Source organism: Mycena indigotica, assembly GCF_014461135.1.
Source record: "Mycena indigotica strain 171206Taipei chromosome Unknown Mind.scaff0012, whole genome shotgun sequence".
Lineage (NCBI taxonomy): Eukaryota > Fungi > Basidiomycota > Agaricomycetes > Agaricales > Mycenaceae > Mycena > Mycena indigotica.
The window spans coordinates 492,867-513,675 of NW_023503011.1; the positions used below are offsets into that span (position 1 = coordinate 492,867).

The window sequence follows — 20,809 nt, forward strand, 5'->3', positions numbered from 1 at the left end:
TGACAGGCTGAAACATTGTTTTTTGCTTGTTGTTTACTATGCACCTCATCACTACCTGATAGAGTGTCAGAAGATAGTCAAACAAGCGTCTAGAAAGTCGAATACGCACGTTGCAGCGAAGCAATATGCGATCCTTCACAAGACCGGGCGCGAGCATATGGGTGTTATGTTTTGCTCCTTGGAAATAGCAGAGCTTTCAGTTCCGATACGATTCGAGTATGTATGGCCAGCTCCCCAACATTTGACTGTTGAAATTTATCCATGAAGGTTAGGATCAACTTTTCATTTGAACGGCTCGGCATCAGATTTTGTCATGGTCACGCCGGACGAAACACACACCGTCTCCCATGCTCCCTGGGGCCTTTGAACGCCCTAGCAAGCTCGGAGATGCTGTGAGGCATCTCCTTCGCCGCTACTGGCCATTTTTCCTCCTCCTACCTACGGGTTTACTGTTTCTATCGGCTTCCTCGTACACTCCCCCACAATACCGTCTTTCGTTCTTCAATTCACGGCCTAGCACCGGACGCCGTCCACCGCAAGTCAGTGTTCCTAAGGGGGATCTGTGGGCTGGACGTGCGAATGAAGTGCGGAAAGCTTTCAAGCATGGCTACGAGGGCTATCGCAAGTTTGCGTTGCCCAAGGACGAGCTGAAACCAATGACGCCAGAGGGAGTAAACAAGTGCGTCGTTGTGTGTATATCTAACTGCCTGTCTGACGTCGGAAGTTTCCATGGCTGGGGGGTTACGATGTACGACTCGCTTGACACGATGTGGCTTATGGGTCTGGAGGACTTGTTCTACAAGACCGTGGACCAGATCTCCGCAGAGACATTCAATACGCCGCCCGACGAGTACGCCCACTTCTTCGAGGTCGTAATCCGCTACCTTGGCGGATTATTATCTGCCTATGGCCTGTCGGAGGATCCCCGACTTTTGACGCTGGCGGAAAGGCTGGGAGAGAAACTCATGCCCGCATTCGATTCTCCGAGTGGATTTCCATACTGGGGTGTGGACACGACTACGTTCGTCTGCTTTCCACGACTGGAAGATACTAATCAAACTGAAAGTGGTGAGCCGCAGAAGAAGCAAAAGGCTACTTGCATGGCGGAAGCTTTTAGCAACCAAATGGAATAGTGTGTGATTTTTTCTTCGCTCTGGATCTTGCTCACAGAGTCACCAGCAAGTACCTCGCTCACATTACTGGCAAGGCCAAGTTCTATACCGCGGTTCGTTATGGGTGTCGTCGCGCCGTATGTCCGTTCAACATTTGCAGACAGACAAGCCGATGAAGGCATTGCACAAGCCCGATAACATTGTTGCCGGCGGTCTATATGGCACAATCTGGAATCTAGCCACCGGGTTGCCTAATAGCAGTCCGTGTTTCTTCTGTCTGTTTTCCAAGCTGAAGGTCCACAGCTGCCGTTGGGATCGGTGGTTGCGCCGACTCGGCTTATGAATATTTTCTCAAGCAATGGCTTATGACCGGGCAACGAGAACCCAAGATGCGTGATTTATGTAGGTTCCAGTGGCTAGGCCGGGTTTTCACTTCTCTTACTTGTGAGCAGATTTGCACAGTGCGAATTCCATTATCGAGAATATGCTATACGTTTCCGCCAATCGGCCCATGCTCTACGCTTCAGACCTCATTGACGGCAAGCCACGCAACCATTTCGAACATCTCACATGCTTCCTCCCTGCCGTTTTCGCTCTGGGTGCGCGAGCTCCGGCGCTGGGCCTTAGCCCACAAGATAAAGAGCGCCATCTATGGGCAGCGGAGGGATTGGCCAATACGTGTTGGACGATGTACAATGATATGCAGTCGGGACTGAGTCCGGACCACATAGTCCTGGAACAGTGGTCGGGTTACGAGCGCAGTAGATGGGTGAATTTGCTCGCTGAATGGCAGAAGAAGGGGAAGGACGGTCTACCGCCCGGCGTTGCCAAGGTCGAGAGGGAGCCAGATGCGTCGAGAAGAGGGTATGCGACCCTGAAAGATGCCTATCTGCTGAGACCTGAGGTAAAGTGTCTCGTCGACTCTTATTATGTGGGATTGCTCAAAACATTGTTAGACCGTCGAGACGTTTTACCTTATGTGGAGGACAACCGGAGACGTCAAATGGCGGGAACGGGGCTGGGAGGTCTTCCAGTCAATTGAGAAGTACACTCGCGTCAAGTTCGGCTACACATCCGTTCGATACCTTGACGAGAAGACATACGCGCCAGCCAGGACCGACGACCAGCCAAGCTGGTTTTTCGCTGAGACGTATGTCCGCGACTTTGTCCTCGCAGAATCGCGCTCACCTGCCAACAGATTGAAATATCTATTCTTGCTGTTCACCGATGAAGAACTTGTCCCACTTGACAAATATGTGTTCAACACCGAAGCACATCCATTCCCCGTTTTCGAGTGGACGCCGAAAGAGATAGCAGAGTTTCCCATAGAGATGTAGATAAGTTATTTTGGATTGAATGTATGTAGCTCTATTCTGGTCAAAATGGCACTGAGTGACAAGGTCAGATAACAGTGAATAGTGGAGATCGGTGACAACTGCACTTGATCAGGTCGCGACTTTGGATGGAGATGGAGCGAGATGGTTGCTCTCTAAATCTGACCCCGTTGCGACGGCTTTGAGTTTGGCCTTGTAAGCATCTCTTTCTTTCCTCGCCCGCTCCAGCTCCTCTACAAGCTGGTTGTACCCCGCTTTTTGTCGTTCGATCAGCTTCCACAGCTGCTCGTTCTTCGTATGGAGACTGCTCCGTTCGGCCTGGGCTTGCTCGATCGCCGCTTGTCGGGGATCAACGGCGCCGGCGGCGATATGCTTTTTGAGCAGCGATGTAGAAGAGAGAGGGGGGATTGGGCTCGGCGTGGGTGCAGCCTTGGACGGCGAATATGATTGCGGGGTGGGTTGTTGTTTTGATGGTGTGCTCATACCCGACGATGGGGAGAACATGGTGGTTTGTAGCAAGTCAAGTTAGTCAACGGTGGTGTGAGACACGCGCACGGCCTGCGGGGTTTAGATCGGAGCGGGAGATAGTAGATGCAGAGGTAGCAGGCGGTGGTTTCCAAGCGATTGACGTTATGTAGACCGAGGCTGGAGTTGGTCGAGTGCTTGATGAACTATATTATCACGTTGCATAGCAGGTTGCAAAAGACAAAGAGGTACTTGGCGAGAGGAGGGTGAACAACTCAAAATGGAAACGAGAATTAAGAGTGCATCTCGCATCAACAACGTGCTTGATGACGAGTCCCGCCACTTTCACGTTTTCATTGGGAACAGAACACAGGAATCATGAAACTGTGCATTTCCAATACGCCAAAGTGAGCAAGAGTCCTAATACTCCCAGTCATCGACATACATACAGGGTAATTTACATAACAATCTCCAATGTGTTTGATTCGGCAATGCGTGCTCAGCGCTCAGTCCTCGATGATCAATGGATTGTGCTGCCCATCCAACCACTCGATGGTCATCGGGAACAGATCACAGACTCCAATCTCTTCCAGGCGACCAGATAGCAGTCGTTCAATGCCCAGCCGATAGTCTGACGTGCATGGCGTTGTTGTGACGGCTAATTGGGTGTAAACATACTCCGCCACGCGGAATACCCACACCAGATTCGCTATATTGGGACACCTCTCCTGCAACGAAGCTTGGGTCAAAGCAGTAGGCTTCCAGGCGAACACATTTTTGAACCACTTGTAATCGTCTGGTGTCCCGGTCAGCCGGAACACAAAGCGCAAAGTCGAGAGCCGTGGGAGTAGCGGCAATGCATCAAAAAACGCCTCCGCATGGGATGAGTCGAAGCCCAGCCGCCCGAAATGAATGGTCAAGTCCAAGAGCGCATCGAAAGGAGGGAATTGTTTGAGGGTCCTGTTGAGCATATCATTCACTGTACTCGATTAAAACCAGTCAGACGCGGAAGCTAATCGGGACATACAACCCCATCGTTCGCCGAGATTTGGATTGATAGCGAGATGTGTCAATGACTGTACTGAATATCGGAGAAGAATCAGTTGCATTGGAAGACCGTTGCTATCTTCGCTGGACACGTTGTAAAAATCTCGCCACAACAACATACTCAGCTGTTGCAGTGCAGTTGACAGAGGACGCGAGTTTGAGAAGAGTTGGGTGGCCAATGGCAGGGCTTTGGCTTCAAGGCCGAAGCTATTGCCACAAATTCTGGCAACATTCATCTGGGACCAGTCGACTCTGGGGTAAACATCCCCTGCAGTAGGTCGAGCATAGGAGGCAAGAGTGCAGTACTGGAAGGTGAGGCTGTTGAGTGGATTGGAGGAGCGCAGGATAGAGGTGACATGTGATATATCTTCAAACTGGACATGAAGAAAGGATAGGCGGGTTGCGGCAGGAAATACATCTTGCATGTAGGTGGTCGCGATGTCGGTGTTCCACGGTTGGTTGCGAAACCAGATCACCTCTTCCACATTTTCTAAGCGCGGTAAGGCTGGAGGGCCATCCAAGGGAATTGAGAGTCTGAGCTTGCGAACAGCGCTCACGAGAAATGGCAGGTCCTCGGTAGCCAGAAGCCACCGTTGAATGTCATCCGGGGAGGCGAAGTAAAGTGCCGAAAACAACGCTTTAGTCGCGACGTCTCGCATTTCTTTGGAGACGAGTCGCATAGCGCGTAAAGCGTCCACATCCTCAGCATTGTGGTTGGCGATCTGGATTGAAATTTCTGGTGGGAGCGTGGACCCTTGTTTAGATGAGCTTTATTGGACCGGAATGTCGTTCATCCACGCACAGAGGTCTGTTGACATCAAATACAGTCGGTGGGAGGTAAGATGAAGCTACGAATTGGGACGACATAGCCTAATAGTGAAGGAAACGGGCATCAATTCACTCAGGATCAATTTGGGTCACAGTTTGGTCACAGCAACAAAACTTCAAGTTGTTCGTCAACTAGTACTGTTCGTCCAACGACTCAGACTCGGCTCAAATCTCACGTGTCCGACTTCTACAGCACTCAGTGCCAAACTATTCACAAGTGTTGGTCATCCATAGCATGCTCACATTGAGCACTGACTGACCAAATCGATTCCTTTTGTCAATAAGACCCCAAAAACATCTAAGTCGCCTTGAACGCCGTCCGACAAGCTTAAAGTCGATATGGCGAACATGAAAACTCCGAGTTATCATTGTTATCTCAAACAACGACTCTTCATCGTGAAATGTACGTGACAGCACGTCATTCCAAGAGATGTACACTGGCAGCATTTTTTCCACTTGACCCTCGAGACGCAATAATTACTGATCAAGGAAAACACTGAACAGCACATCGACGACTTTCAGATCACCACTCAAAGAACCAAGTTAGAACTCATTCAAATCGCACTTGCAAATTGAATATTGGTGCTCGAGGTCACATTCGCCTCTCAAAGACAGATTCAGATGGTATCTTCTACGTTTTCGCCCAGTGTCGCACTGTGTCGGTCGTCTTCGGGTCAGCATCGCTGACTCACATACATTACAACGGGAATCGCTTACCTGGACGCACTACACATTGTGACTGTCCTAGGTTGATTCAAATTCATGAGCCAAGGTAAGGAATCTGCAGACACATAAATAATATTTTAAAATAATGCAGCATGGGTTCAAGTCTGTTCAAGTTGGGTTCAAGGGGAGGTGTGTCTATCGGATGTAATCAGGCTGACGTGGATTTGAATGTCAATCATAGAATTGGACCACACTGGTCATCATGTATGACAGAGCTAACATGGTGCGGCCGTATGCATAATCCAGACATAACCTCTCAGGGCGGGATGTCAGCCCATTCGACGAGTGTGTAAGGCCCGATTTTTTCTCCGACAATGAGCTCCGTTCCGCTGGCTGTGGTTCTTTCCTGTGCCCCCAATCGGATGTCACGGAATTGATCGACATGTGGCTGTGTTCCGGCTTGGCTCCGGGTAAGGTGTGTGCAGAGTCGTGACGAAACTTGCTTACACTCACCGCCCATCCGCACCGACCGCATGAGCCTTATAAATCGGAGTCTCTCTGCGTCTTTCCGCCTTACCACTTTTCGTCCATGTCTCGCGGACTCGTGGCGGGCTCATTCAGCATGATACGCTGGCTATAAAATCTGACCCGGCAACAACCTGAGGTTGACCCGACCGACCTCACATACCTTCCCGCCGCCTATTTCAAACGGAGTCGAAGACCGCAATGCCGTTGCCGACGTGTAGCATTTGCATTGAGCCATTCACCCAGCCTGTCTCGCTGCCTTGTGGTGAGTATACGTGTTCCCCACATATCCAAATCCGGGTTTGACTCCCACCAGGCCACGTCTTCTGCCGATTGTGTATACGCAAGAATGTGGAGTCAGAGGCTAGCAAGAGCTCAACACTGCATCTGTGTCCAAGCTGTCGGACACCATATAGCATCAGTCCGTGGCTGCTGTTCTTTCTTTTGTCGCTGGTCATTGACGAAGCCTACAGTAACAATAGACCCAGCGCTTGTGCCCTCCCACATGCGTCCTCACATTCGACCTTCAATGCGTCCCCTTTTTCTCGACTCTTCGTCACCTGCTCCGTCTCCATTACCTCCCGCCCCATTACCGCAACCACAAGCTCAAGCTTCGAGCGAGTCGAGTTCTCTTGCCCAAGCTCAAGCTGAGATCGCCGCTCTCCGTCTTGCTTGTTCTGTGTGGCGCCGTCGCGCGGAACAACATGCGACGGCCAATCACGGCCTGCTTTCGTTCGCCCGAGCAGCCAAAGACTGTGCTCTCCGCCTACGCTCAGAGAGAGATTCGGCTCGCTCTAGGTGTACCTTGTTGAAACGGACATTGGCAGAGACAGTTGAATGTCAGTCAGATATGTTGGGAGCGCCGGGCGACAACATTCGAGCTCATCTAACCACCGACGCCGCTGACTATGCTGCTGATACGAAGCATGCCCAAGCCTGCGTGGGAATGGGATTGGGTGGTGGTGGTGGATTGCCGGTTTACCTGGTTCAGGCCGCCACGCGTCCCGCAAGCCACTTCTATGACAACCCGGCAGACGTGGAGGCCAGTCATTTCGGACCCCCGATGAAGAGAAGGAAAATAATCGACGATGCGAGTCCGACGGGGACGAGCAACTCGATGCAGACAACCACAAATGACATGCCTCCCTCTACAACATTCACCCTACCAATTGCCGCCCCGGCGCTCGAGACACTGGCGAGCGTCTCGCTCGGCGTCTGCCTATAATAATTGCATCTACTTCGTTCTCGGTGTCACCCCTCCTCGTTCCTTCCCTCGCGTTTTCAATTTCCGGGTTTCACGATTCGATTTCTTGGGACTGCATCCCTTCCTAGAGTAATTCGCACCCACATAAACAGCATGGCAAGCATCCCACTGTATCATTTACTGCATCCTTTCCTCATATAGGCGTTATACCACACACTCGTTATAGACCCTTCATTCATGTATTCTGTATCATCCTGTTAAAGGAAAACACGTCCTTGTGGAATCCAAGCTATTGAGAGCTGTGGGTCATCCTAGTCCAATATCAACATCAGCGAGGCGATTCCATCGATCAAACACATCTTGGACTCTTTCCACCATGCCATATATACATCCACTCTGCCCAAACCCTACAGTGAAGTCCGTGAGGCAAATAGTTCAAGTTCGTATCAAGAAAGCCGTTAATCAAGAATGATAACTTTAATTAATTGTTAGACTGGAAAGATCGTGCTGCACAGGAGGCCCCGGCTGCCAAACTGTGGTCTGTGTACATTGATAAATCTGAAAAGTATGATAAGGCATTGGTCGAAAGTTGGAAAAGTGATATGGAAGGAATGCTCATTTTTGTAAGTTTGCTGCAGGCCTTTTGTCTGTTTATGTAATTCTCTTATAGGCCGGACTCTTCTCAGCAAGTCTGACTGCTTTTCTTATTGAAAGCTATAAAACACTTACACCTGACTCAAATGAGCTGACTGCTCACTTACTTAGTCAAATCTCTTCTCAGCTTGCAAATGGAACAGCACCAGTCCAAAGTTTACCACCATACTTCAAACCAACAGCCATGGCAATTTTATGCAATACCTTATGGTTTATTAGCCTTGGTCTTAGCCTTACCTGTGCATTAATTGCAACTTTATTAGAGCAATGGGCTCATGATTTTATTCACAAGACTAATAGACACTTATCAGCAATTATCCAAGCCCGGGTCTACTCCTATCTTTGGAATGGTCTTCACCAGACCAAGATGCATACACTTGTTGATGTAATTTCCTGGCTGCTTCATGCCTCTGTATTATCATTTTTCACAGGTCTTATTGCTTTTCTTGTTCCTGTCAATATTGTTATTGCTAGCTTGATTTCCATTATTCTGGCCTTGCTGGTCATCATTTATGGAATGCTGACAATACTTCCTTTATTCCACTTCAACTCTCCATATCAGACACCTCTTACCAATGTAATCTGGTCTCTGTTATACTCGATGTTTGGTCATATCTTTTCAAGAAGATTAAACTTCAAGATATCACAATCACTTCTGGAGAATATGCTTAATGAAGCTGTATTACCTTCTGTCATGGATAAGACCCGGCCCGTCCGCTCCAGCGCTGGTGTCGGGCCATCGCGGGCCCGTAGCACGCAGCACGTGACGACGGGGAACATGCGCCCTAGTAGGAGGAACGCACACGTGGGAAGCACATGACCGAGAACGACGTGTCGAGCCGTCGCCGGGCCCAACTCGACACCAGGGGACTGGGGAGGAGTGCTAGGAGGTTAGGAGTAGTGCCTGGCCCGCAAGGGATGTACAATCGTCCCCCTCTGCAGCCAGGAACGGGGGGGGAGGAGGAGCAGGAGAGGCCAGGGTGTCCAATCACCCCTTTGCGGGCCCGCGTATATAATGCGCAATAGCGTACCATATACTCTATCACTTAGATTGTCTGAAGAACTACCTTTCTCTATGCAAGGAGGTGCCAACAACTCATCGGGCCCGACACAACCTGATTCAAACTTTCAACCACTGACAGCGACAAGGGACCGAGTCAATGGGTCCTTTTGGTTTTGATCTACCCCGCTTGCTGTACTCGCGGGCCCGACGATCTGTCTGTTCTGTTCCAGGTGCGCGTTCTTAGGAGAAGTCCTTGCACAGCCTGACCTGCAGTCTGACACCTTCTGCACAGCAAGCCAGATTGGATATTCATGCTTTAGGTGGATATTAAATACACTATCTGATACTCAAGAGTTAGAAGACTTTGTGTCTTCTATTTCCAATGCAATGTGGGGTCCAATTGAACAGAGACCACAATATACAAGCTATCTACAGAAAATAAGGGACTCAAAAGATTTGAATATTGTGATGGTTCGGGTCGGGCCGTCGGGCCCTATACAGCCCAACGGGCCCTCACCACCCTTAGAGCCCTAGGGCTTGACAAGCCCTCATATATTCACAAGCTCAAAGCACTGAGCAACAACACTAATATCCTAGAGAAGGGACATAATCACGGATCGCGCTTTAGTCAGACATCAAGCCATCATGACCCGCCATCAGGGATCATGATGCGCCGCCGGACGCCCTTGACAGCGGGCCCGATCAGCCCCAGACAACCACAGGGATCAGGAGGGAGCTCCTTACTGTTGCATTGCCAGACACTCCTTAGTGTCGACTTTGGCATGGCTCCTTTCCAGAGGAATGGTCCCTGGGCTCCTAGCGGAGCGACCAGGGACGACCAGAGACATCCCCTGCTCCCTTCTGATCGACCCTCAGCGGGCCCGATCGGCCCCTAGCGCCCACAGTATATAAAGACTACAGTATTACTCCTGTACCTTAGGTTTAGCATTGAAGTCTCTTCCTTTGAACCCTACTCTGGCCTGGTCCCCTAGAGCGGGGTTGCTGCGACCATACCCCAGGAAAGGGGCGTCTAGACGACTTCCAACACTCCGGGCTAGCTTGCCTCATTGACCTGAGCCCTTGGTTGGGCTGGACAGCTCAGGCTCTTGTCTCTTATGTTCACCCTTGTCCTAGCCACTTCTTCTTGCTCTCTGGCCTCAAGCTCTGGGTTCCCCTGGTACGGGCGATGGGAGGGTGCGGGCCCGATCGGGCCCGCATGTCACGCGTCACACCGCGCCGTCACGCGGTGTCTAGGAGCCACAGTGACTTGTTTCTCCAGGAAAGGAGATATGTCGCCCCTTGGACTGGCAACCCTTCTCAGCGCTCCAGGGGTCTCGGGCCCGCAGCCCCCGCTGGGGGCGACTCCCCTCGACCCCCGAACCGTCGGGCGTGACCGCGTTACGTCACGCCCCCCCGAACGGCTTGTTCAACTGGCCCAGCCTATGCCTTGCCCTATGCCTTGGGCACCAACTCTACTAGGCAGCACTCTTTGGCTATGGACTCATTCCCTTCAGCAGGGGTAGGACACTCTAGACGACTACTCGTATCCTGTGACACCGCTGTCACACAACGTGACAGCGGGGCGTCTCGAGTCGCCCGAGCTGTCCCCTACCCTGCTCTCTATTGCAGCAGTGGGCACCATCTACGCTGCCTGGTTGTCGACCACCCAGCTATGGGGGTTGAACCATCTTTCCCACACTTGTCAGACTGGCAGGAGACCATCACGTGGGCCCGGGCCGGCCCTGTTCCTGACAAATATAGCTGCAGATATTACAAAGCTATTTTATAGTTGTGAATCAGAGACTGATATATCATCAACAATATATGATAGACGACAGATAACATGTCTTACTGCTATTTGGGCTATAGCAACTATTCAGACTACACCTATTTCTCTAAACAAGGATTTTGATTTCCACATTCTGTTAAGATGTTTGGAAAGCTTCTCTCAACTTCATCTTTGGAAAGAGATGCTTTAAGGTAGGCGACATTTGATCTCATCAAGCGTTACTGATCATTACTGATGTGACTGATCTACACAGCCACACGTGAAATTTCAAGTGAATTTTTCAAACCAGTATGGAATTGGCGAGAAAAGGCCGGAGGAATATTTTGAGATTTTTAACTATATCCAATACACATTTTCTACTACTCAGGCCTGTGCAGGACCAAGTTTCCAAGCTGGCCACTTGGTTTTGGCCTCCTGCAGATCCTCCTTGTACAATGGCGGCAAACTACGATGCCCGCGGTATCCTTTTGTTGGCCCAAACAGCCTCTGCACCATTGACTCCATGAAAGTAAGCATCACCAAAGCGTGCTGAACGTGTCGCGAAGCGTCACATTGATTCAATTGGCACTGATTTGACAGCTTGCAGCAAGTTGGTGCGAAGATCGTCCTCTGATGTCGATTCGGGATACATGTGGTAGATGCGCTTAGCATAGCCCCCAGCATTGCTTAATGAAATTGAGCTAGGTGGAATTTGGGGGAAAAAAGCACACACGATAGCCACGTTTCTCGCAGTGCTCCTCCAAGATCGACTTCTGATTCTTGAAGTCGGGCTCCGAATACATCATCTTGCGCAGGCAGTATCTTGTATCTGTGGTGATGCGACACTTGAAGGCACTGCTACCGCCACACTATACAACATATTTCTTCTTTGTTGTGGGGTTAATGGAGTTGGGGTCAGGGAGACTGTGACTCTTGGCACGTCGTTCTCGGATAAGAACCTTAAGGCCTTTGAATGTGGTGCCGTCGGCCTGATAGAGATTCCGTGGGGTGCCATTGCAGAATGTGGCATCCCGCATGTGAACACAGACACCATTTGTTTTGTTGAAGTTCACGGATGGTCCGGCGCTGAGAGCATCCGGCCAACGCGCGGTATGGATGGTTGCATTGTCATATGCAAAGATGTGGCGATCCGCAGTATAATCGTGGTCGAGGATGTCCATTGCACGGGTGACTTGGGCAAGGATTGTTTCCGTGGTCTGATAGCCCTTGCATTTCTTGCCGGGCTTCAGAAGGACACGTGCATCTTCAAGTTCACTTCAAAGTTGGTCAATATGGGAACACACAGAAGAGAAATACACTCACCCTCGCGCGTTGAGCTGCTTAGATCGAAGCCAGCCATATTCAGGCGACACGAAATCTCTGATCATGTCGCTCACTCCCTCTCCTTTTGCCTTGATCTTTGCCGTCTCCGACTCGTGGACCCAACGCGTGGTGCGTCGGTCATTGGCATAGAAGATAGATTCATCTTGACGTCATATAATATAGGGTCGGCAGTCGATATCGTTGCTCATAAACAGCTGCCTCCGACAGTCCTCGTCTGCTTCCTTGAATATTGTGTCAGCCTTCCAGTGCTGCGAGCGGGCTTCGTAGAATTGCCACTGAGGCAAGAACACATTCTGGCGATAATCCACCACGTCTGCCCACTCATGACCATCAGAATACATCCCTTTCGGCTCTTTCTTCCACTGATAACCCATCTTCTTTAACCAACGCTGCGTGGTCCGGACGGAGATATTGCGTTTGATGCGGAGACGGGCTTGGAACTCGGGCGTGCGTACATAACGCGCGATCTGTTTGGCGGACACCCATTTACCAAGGCTTTGCAGGTGGAGATGGATAGCGCCAGCCACGTCTTCATCGGAGAGAAGCGAAGAGCTGAATCGGCTATATTTTTGTGCTCCGGTAAGCTTGCCGTGTTCTCGCAGAAGCTGATTGACCATTCTCGCAGCTTGCGTGCAAACCAAGTCTTCTTCCCCATCTTCCCACTTGCCATCGCGATGACCTCTGACTGGATCGTCCAGCCCCGGAACCCGACCACGCGATAGAGCCGCAAGAACCGCAGCATTGCCTCGAGGCGGGCCTGCAGCACCAAATCGAGTTTGGCCCGAGTGCGACGTTGTCCGTTCTTCTGAGGTGGACACAGCTTGTCATGGAGACTCTTGATGCCAGCATCGACGGCTTTGTTGGATGGAATACGGGCAGGAATCCGCCGTGCGTCAACACAATTAAGCAGCGTGAAGCCGCTTATTGGAGGTGGGTTGTTTGTTGGAGGTGGAGGGATATTGGGTGCAGAGAGCAGGGTTTCGGCAGCGGGGTCCTAAGGTTTGTCCTCATCGAGTCCTTCCTCTGCATGTTCTTCTGCTGACATCTCCAAAGGCTCTGTTGTGATTTCATCCCCACTCTCATCCCCACTCTCTCCATTATCCCCATCGATTTCTTCAACCCAGGCCCTCTTCGTTGACAACCTTGCGGTAGTTGGACCCAACGGTGGTATTTCTGGAGCTGGTGGCGTCACGGTCGTCTCCGCACAAGCTGCGGCTTCCTCAATGTTGTCTCCATTGACATCTACCATCTCGACATCACCATTGCTGCTCAAATCCGAGTCTGAATTATCAATAATGATGGTCTTCTCTGAGTCTCGTCTTCTGGCATCAACTCGTGCCTGTGCTTTCCCGAATGCGCGGAAAAGGTTTCCGTTCCGCAAGCCCAGCGCCTTGTTCTCTCGGGCTTCTCTCTCGGTACGTTCCCTTTCTTCCTTATTTCTCTCCTGCTGAGTCCGTTTTGAAGGCTTCTTTCCAATCTTGGTTGTGTGGTACTGGACTCGGCGGTGTGGACGTGCACTGACGTGGATGGCTGGACGAGGGTTGATGGTGGCTGTTGCAGAAACTACGCAATGGCTGACCGGTAGCAGGTCGTCGCAGAGCTGCAACCATTTAAGGAGGGTGTCAGAACTGGTGGAGTGTGGCACGTTGTCTTCCTCCTCAATTTCGAGTGGAGCGTTGTCATCTGACTCGGAGTCAGATGTGGGATGTGGGTCAATGGAGAGCAGTGTTGAGTTATCATGTGGGAAGGAATAGGCATTGTTTTCAGGCTCCTCATCACTTGAATTACTCAATTTATGCCACTGTAGCCTGTATCATGTCTTGAGTCAGTTTCTAGTGATGAAAAACCATAAAATGTGCACCTTATCCTTCTTCTGAGCATGAACACCCAAATTGAGTACTCTTTTGGCTGCTGGTCTGTGTGGCATACCACTTGAGGGGTCCACGACACGATCACGTGTGCATGACAAATCATCATGTGGCGTGACTTGTCATGCATTTTGGAGGCGCGAAAGTCTTTCAAGATTTTTCCAAAGTTGCTCAAACAGTCAAATAAAAAATTCAGACATAATTGCCAAAAAAGGAAGTTATAACTTGATGTAGAGGACAGATACAAAAATTCTGAGACCGAGAGTTTGCTCAGGGCCTTGAACCATTCAAATTCTTGGTTTTACAATATCCAACAGTGCACTCCTCGTGGCAGAGTAGGTGGGCCATCAACTGCCATCAGAGCCATCACATCACTCGATGAGATCACATGTCGCCTACCTTAGCATCATATAAACCTTCTGTCCTGGCCATGGTACACTGGAGTGCACTGCAGTGGCTACAAAAGTATCTGGAGAACTGTGTATTGGGCCTAAATAGACCTAAAGCTCATCTACCAGACTTGTTACCAATCTTAGAATGCCTTGAGGCATGCTATACTTTAGCTGATAGGAAGATACTTATACAGCAATATGCACAGCTTGATATGTCAGCAGCTCAAGCCACTAAATTTGAAATTAAAGCAAAAAACCTCTCTTATATTCTTTCACACACTCTCTTCTTTGAATATCTCTCTGAAATTGCAAAGACAGGATTACTACCATTCTGTTGGCGAGAAACATTGGAACTGGTGACACCAAAGGATTTTAGTACTTTCTTACTAGTCAATGAATTAGAAAGGATTGAAACTATTATTTTTACTGCTTCTAGACATCTGCTGGATTATAAGAAACCTGAATCAGAACAGAAATTACATATTGCATACACTTTAATCGGTATATTAGCAGATTGTTGGTGACCTGAACAGCCAAGGATAGTTCCAAATAAAATTATCAAATATCTTCAGTATTCTAGTCAGCATAATACAGAAAAACTGCAGTTCAAAGTATCAATCCATCAAATAGTTTCAAAATTTATGAAAAGGTTAAAACTTGATAGTCACTTATGGCAATCCTTGAGCATGACAATGACAAGCATTACAAATCATTCCTACAATTCAAATTATAATATCAGGATGAATCATCATTACTATACTGATACTAGTATAGAAGACATTCTAGAAATTATATGGATAATAATAACCCAGAGAAAAAGGCTTGCCTTAAAAAGAAGTTGATTATAACATTATTATAAAGATGTTAGATATAAGTAAATTGCACTCAACATTGTTTTTTAATCTAGTTCTGATAGCAGCCAAAGCTTTCTCTCTCTCTGGATTCATAGAATCTATCAGGTCACAGAAGCTACTGCCAATAACCTTTATCAGTCAAGTCATTCCCGAATTTTCATTGAATATGGATATTTCTCAGTTATACTATTATATTTTTTGTTACACGAATAACACTAATCACTGAGCTTATGAATTATATCATAGGGAACACAGTCTCCAAGTATATAGTTATAGAAACCTTGAGTATTATTGCACAAGATTCATTACAATTCTCTTTTAACTGGCAAATTAATATCCAGTTACAAAATCAATTTACAGCTGCAGTTTCAAAGCTTGTACAGCAATCAAATAATTTGGTAGGAATGGCAGTATTACAGTTCATGATCACCAATAGCTGCACAGGTCATATTGTCTCATCAAGCTGGCCACAATGGTTTTCTTGGTTAGATATGCCAACTGCAAGAGAACAGCTATGTGATGCTTTCATGAAGTTCAAGCAGATAACTTCAATAAACAGCTCTAGCTATATTCTTGATAATCTTGTTGAAATTATTCAAGAGCTTAAAATACCACTACTAAGAAGTATCGTCCAAGTACAATAAAAGAAAGTAACTGTTTGTTATCTTATGAAAAAACTTGTCTACTAGTGTGTCTTCTCTTTTTAATAGCCTTTACATATTTGACTGCTCATATGAAGCTTTGAGTACTATGTTCGTTTTCCTCATTAATATAGCATTGTGTTTTGGTGTTTTAAGTAAAGTATTGTAGATCAAAATTTTGACTTTCTTATTTGAAATTCTGTTACACAGAAAGCCAGACTAGTTGATGGACCAACTTGATAAATAATCACATAATATAACTAGGTAGTAGTTGATGATGAGATTAAGTTATACTAGGAATCTACCATCAGCGGGGTAGCTCACACAACCTCAATTCAGAGTCAAGTATCTAGAGTACAGGTCCTGTAGTCTAGTATCAAAATTTATTTCTGCTAGCTGCTTTGGTTGACATGCGGACAACAAACCAATGCATATGAATTGTCAGACTGCAGGTCAGGCTGTGCAAGGACTTCTCCTAAGAACGCGCACCTGGAACAGAACAGACAGATCGTCGGGCCCGCGAGTACAGCAAGCGGGGTAGATCAAAACCAAAAGGACCCATTGACTCGGTCCCTTGTCGCTGTCAGTGGTTGAAAGTTTGAATCAGGTTGTGTCGGGCCCGATGAGTTGTTGGCACCTCCTTGCATGGAGAAAGGTAGTTCTTCAGACAATCTAAGTGATAGAGTATATGGTACGCTATTGCGCATTATATACGCGGGCCCGCAAAGGGGTGATTGGACACCCTGGCCTCTCCTGCTCCTCCCTCGCCCCCGTTCCTGGCTGCAGAGGGGGACGATTGTACATCCCTTGCGGGCCAGGCACTACTCCTAACCTCCTAGCACTCCTCCCCAGTCCCTAGTGTCGAGTTGGGCTTGGCAACGCCTCGACACATCGTTCTCGGTCATGTGCTTCCCATGTGTGCATTCCTCCTACTGGGGCGCATGTTCCCCGTTGTCATGTGCTGCATGCTACGGGCCCTCGATGGCCCGACACCAGCGCCGGAGTGGATGGGCCGGGTCTTATCCGTGACAATGACACCGGTGACAGTTGCCACTTGAATGCTTGTCCATTATTCACACCAGTATGCTATTGCATAATACTTCAAGAACCAAAGTCTGTAAAGATAGGCAAGCATGGTACTAAAGCAGAGGGTGAGTTATCTGGGAGGATATATATGCCAGATCAATCCTCACAACCTTGACTCAAGGACCACAGAAGACTTAACAACAATGGAAAGTCGGAATTGTACCATCTCACCAAAATGAACCATATTGCAATGTTAATGATACAGAAAGATTTGATGACTAAAATATTAAGTAACTAAATACAGAATGTCTTTTATTTGAAGCAGCCATGTTCACCAGGAGCTATCTTGGCCAGGCATAGCATCTCCATAGCTAGGCAGAATCTTAGGGTTAGCGTTCAACTTGAATTGGTAGCGAACTAAAGATCAGGTCAGTTTGGTCCGCCCAGCTCATGAGACAACGCACAGATACGATGCTCTCCAGCGTCGAACGCCACTCCAAATCATTTTTCCATGTGCCAGGCGTTATTTGGCCAACCAAATTCCCTTCATCATCCGAATAATTCTCTCCATCCTCTGACTCTCCCTCATCGTCTTCCATTTCTACATCCTCCGAGCGACTGGCCTGAGAGCCAGATGCACCAAACTGAGCATCCCTATTGTCTAGCCACTCTTTCCCATGACTCCCGATTTTGCCCAACGGTAGTCGTGTGCAGTCCCGTACGTCCCAAGCCAGGTCGGAGACTGAGTTGTTCCCCATTGCAAGCTCATAAAGCGGGGCACGGTTACGCACATCCCAGACTTTTATTTGCTGTGATTTCAATGTTCCATATATTATAACTGTTGTTGGGAATCAATATAATATGTGATATGCATGAAAACACACACAAGGTTGGCCGCCGATATGTTCGTAGAGTACAGCATGGATTTTCTCGTCCCCGTGATCGACAACAAACTCAGGAGTAGGCTGTCGAGTATCATACAAACGAACACCGCCATCGGAGGCAGAAGTGACAAATGTGGCAGGGTTCTCCATTCCGCTTGTTGTTGAGATGCAGTTGATATCCGCAGCGTGACCCAATATCCGCAGCGTGACCCAAGTATCTCATGACGAACTTGTGGCTTTCAACATCAACTGCTGCAACAGTGGTGGCCCCCTTATGCTCTACTTGGTGGACCGCAAGGAGCTGAGATCCGCTGATTCTGAGCAACCACGATGTTGGCGAGAGCCGTTGTTTCGATTATCAAAGTAGGTTTCATTCCGCTAGAAAGTTCGATGTCTTCTGGATCGTCACGCCATGAATCTTCGACGGACTTCATCTTCTTGCCAACAATTCGTGTTCCATCCGGTCCATGAGTGGGGAGCGACGTAACGTCCCACATTGCCATGCCACGACGACCAGAGCGAAGAATACGGGCGCCGCCTTCACGCAAGAGCATCGCATGCTTGAACTCGCCACTTCCGCAAGGTATGGACGGGCAGCATTTTGCCCTCAAACCCCTCGTCGTCATAGCTCCATTGGAAGGATTTAACCCGTTCCTCATCACCCACCCAGACCAGCTTGCGACTCCCGTCAACGCGCAAAACATGAGCCACATGGGCGAGACCGACATCGGGGGAGACCTCCCCAAAAGTGTCATATGAACGGGAACGAGCAGATTTTGGAAGAACGGATAATTTCTGGATGAGCATCGTTGGAGCGTGTTGCTTCCAGCCACTAGCACCGATGACAGCCACAATGTCGTCCAAGATGCCCATATGTATTGGGAGAGGTATACGGTCGGAAAGAATTTTGCAGCGTGCCTCGGCAAATGCAATGAGTTCAGGAGCAGCAGCACTTGCGATAGCAGGACGGTTGGCACAGAATCGTGCAAGGGGCGTGCTGTGGGTTTTGCTGGGACGAGAGTTGGGGTCGTAGTCCATGTGGCGTCCGAATGCCGTCGTAAGGGCATCTGTCCTGTACCCAGCTTTAGAACACAAAGAGACACAAAAGAGTGTGTGGCGTACCCGGAAGCCCATTTGCGATTTGCCCGTATAAATCACCAATGAGTCCCAATAGTTCCTCAGAGTCATACGCACCCGCTTCTGAAGAGAGTCGAGATAATGTTCAGAGTAAGAGAAGCACATACTCATTCGTGGGTTACTTGCCTCTTTAAAGATGTTTTTGCAAGAAATGGGTATGAAATTCAACCCATCGCCAGTAACACTACCATACTCGCGATCGATGACCGCGGATTCGAGTGCAGAAGCAGCTCCCAGGAACTTATCAAGCTCCTCGGCAGAAAGTAACTGCTTCATCGCATCCTCCGCCAGATCGCACAGCGCGTAAAGGGCGAGCGTTGCAGGGTATTCTCTTTTGTTGCGGCCGGGGAGCTGAACCTTCATAACCCCATTACGCGGGTTATTCCTGAGGTTTTGGATCCATATTGATTTGATATCGCGTAGACGCGTGAGGAGTGCGTCGAGGGCAGTCGACGCCATGAGAAATAAAGCAATAAGAGAAATAGGTGATCAAATCCACCTTTTCAAGTTCGCCCATGCCTACATTGTCGCATGCACCGATTCTTCAGCTGAATAGTGGACGTTGTTGACAAAGAGAGTACGTTACGGTACCAAACTTCAATGCTCAATCACCTTGCTTTGCAAGGTCCCTCCCCGGTCTATATTCGCCACATCATGATGTGTTGATGGGTCTGCAGCCAAACAACACCAAACTCTACCCGAACCAAAAACCCCCAAACCTCCGTAGTTTCCTTGGGGAATCTCTTCACTGCCACTGATTTGTCACCGGACTTTTGTCATCCTTATGATTCTGATGGTGAATGACAGTATCTTGGAAAACTTATAGAAAACTATGAGATATACACTTGTACATAGCCTTATATATCAGGAGTTCATATGAAAATAATTCTAATTATACTTTTTCAGTCTGTTGTCCCAATTAGGTAAGATTAATTTTGATGATCTGTTGTCTTGGCTCAGTCTGGATCAAGAGGTGGCAGATCTCCCAGATCCGCACACGAGTGATGGCTGATGGCTTTCCCAAAAAAGGGTGGCAGGTCGACCTGCCACCCTTTTTTGGGCAAAATCATCAAATGTGTAATACATATTACTCACCGCAGCCAACAGCTTTGCACTTGATAGAAGGTATTGCAATGCCTCTCAATTACTCTCAACGACTACATATGCTTAATCTACCCTTGTAGCCCCAAGCCCACCACTCCTCCCTAACATCAATAGGCTAGATGCCTTTTCCACTGCTAGGGTCACGGCTCATGTCACATTTGATTGACAGCCCATCACTCGTGTGTGGATCGGACCAAATCTGCCACCTCTTGGTCTGGATTAGGTTGAAACAGAAGTTATCTGATGGATTTGATGATATCATAGTTCTTCTACTTCATCCTTGATAAGTTTTTTTTAGAAAAATATACAAAGTCCTTTATTCTATATAATAGAACTACTGCAATAATAATAATCAATTCAAATGGTATTTTAAGTGTAATATTCAATACAAAAAATTAGAATTAAAATTATTTTACGATTGGGAAGTTTTTGGCATTATATCCACCCAGAAATATCATAAATTACTATTCTAGGCACAGGAATATAAATAAAATGACATAACATATGAGAAATTTGGATAATATTGGCAGTGTGACATGTGACATGTAAACTGAATGAAATCATATTTTATTCAATTTGTTAGGGCCTGAAGGCTATGATATGCCTAATGAACCTGGCAATTTTGGCGCCTCCTGTCACGGTTCGGGTCGGGCCGTCCGGGCCGTAAGGCCGCACGGGCCCGAACGGGCCCGCACGGGCCCGTATACCGCCGTCCTCCTGGACGCCCCCTCATTCTTCCAACCCCTTCCGTTCACCCCTACGACCCTGCGCAGCGCCCATCCGATCCGCCCTGGGGCCTAGCGCCCATCCGATCCATCCCTAATACCGTAGCGTATAAAAGTCGTACTTACAAGATGTAGTCGCTAGGCTAATATCGTCTATTCTCCGGGCGAATACCCATCTCTCGTGCTCCTCAGACCTCTCCAGGTCGGACCCCCGACGCCCGATACGGC

At 48.5% G+C, this 20,809-nt stretch overlaps 6 protein-coding genes across 6 annotated transcripts; 2 read left to right on the plus strand and 4 right to left on the minus strand.

Moving 5' to 3' along the window:
* Positions 1 to 326: 326 nt before the first annotated feature.
* On the plus strand, positions 327 to 2,449 carry MIND_01223100 (alpha-1,2-Mannosidase; the record flags this gene model as incomplete). The annotated part of the gene is made up of 9 exons (XM_037368733.1): positions 327 to 679; positions 725 to 1,021; positions 1,067 to 1,132; positions 1,180 to 1,225; positions 1,273 to 1,372; positions 1,416 to 1,514; positions 1,565 to 2,016; positions 2,069 to 2,262; positions 2,311 to 2,449. The coding sequence occupies exons 1-9, from the start codon at positions 348 to 350 to the stop codon at positions 2,447 to 2,449; spliced, it is 1,725 nt and encodes a 574-aa protein (XP_037214701.1). The 5' UTR covers positions 327 to 347.
* Positions 2,450 to 2,557: 108 nt separating this feature from the next.
* Positions 2,558 to 2,959, minus strand: MIND_01223200 (uncharacterized protein; the record flags this gene model as incomplete). Its single annotated transcript, XM_037368734.1, has 1 exon — positions 2,558 to 2,959. The coding sequence occupies exon 1, from the start codon at positions 2,948 to 2,950 to the stop codon at positions 2,558 to 2,560; it is 393 nt and encodes a 130-aa protein (XP_037214702.1). The 5' UTR covers positions 2,951 to 2,959.
* A 458-nt stretch (positions 2,960 to 3,417) lies between these two features.
* On the minus strand, positions 3,418 to 4,776 carry MIND_01223300 (uncharacterized protein; the record flags this gene model as incomplete). The annotated part of the gene is made up of 3 exons (XM_037368735.1): positions 3,418 to 3,890; positions 3,939 to 4,712; positions 4,761 to 4,776. 3 exons carry the CDS (start codon positions 4,774 to 4,776, stop codon positions 3,418 to 3,420), a joined length of 1,263 nt encoding a protein of 420 aa, XP_037214703.1.
* Positions 4,777 to 6,178: 1,402 nt separating this feature from the next.
* On the plus strand, positions 6,179 to 8,010 carry MIND_01223400 (RING-type domain-containing protein; the record flags this gene model as incomplete). The annotated part of the gene is made up of 7 exons (XM_037368736.1): positions 6,179 to 6,242; positions 6,294 to 6,398; positions 6,451 to 7,190; positions 7,497 to 7,620; positions 7,674 to 7,719; positions 7,757 to 7,804; positions 7,852 to 8,010. 7 exons carry the CDS (start codon positions 6,179 to 6,181, stop codon positions 7,874 to 7,876), a joined length of 1,152 nt encoding a protein of 383 aa, XP_037214704.1. The 3' UTR covers positions 7,877 to 8,010.
* A 3,465-nt stretch (positions 8,011 to 11,475) lies between these two features.
* MIND_01223500 (uncharacterized protein) lies at positions 11,476 to 13,831 on the minus strand (the record flags this gene model as incomplete). The annotated part of the gene is made up of 7 exons (XM_037368737.1): positions 11,476 to 11,881; positions 11,930 to 12,092; positions 12,156 to 12,511; positions 12,565 to 12,944; positions 12,994 to 13,006; positions 13,093 to 13,758; positions 13,812 to 13,831. 7 exons carry the CDS (start codon positions 13,829 to 13,831, stop codon positions 11,476 to 11,478), a joined length of 2,004 nt encoding a protein of 667 aa, XP_037214705.1.
* A 3,296-nt stretch (positions 13,832 to 17,127) lies between these two features.
* Positions 17,128 to 19,211, minus strand: MIND_01223600 (WD40 repeat-containing protein; the record flags this gene model as incomplete). Its single annotated transcript, XM_037368738.1, has 7 exons — positions 17,128 to 17,148; positions 17,196 to 17,569; positions 17,618 to 17,833; positions 17,899 to 18,188; positions 18,229 to 18,682; positions 18,738 to 18,815; positions 18,860 to 19,211. 7 exons carry the CDS (start codon positions 19,209 to 19,211, stop codon positions 17,128 to 17,130), a joined length of 1,785 nt encoding a protein of 594 aa, XP_037214706.1.
* Positions 19,212 to 20,809: the final 1,598 nt, after the last annotated feature.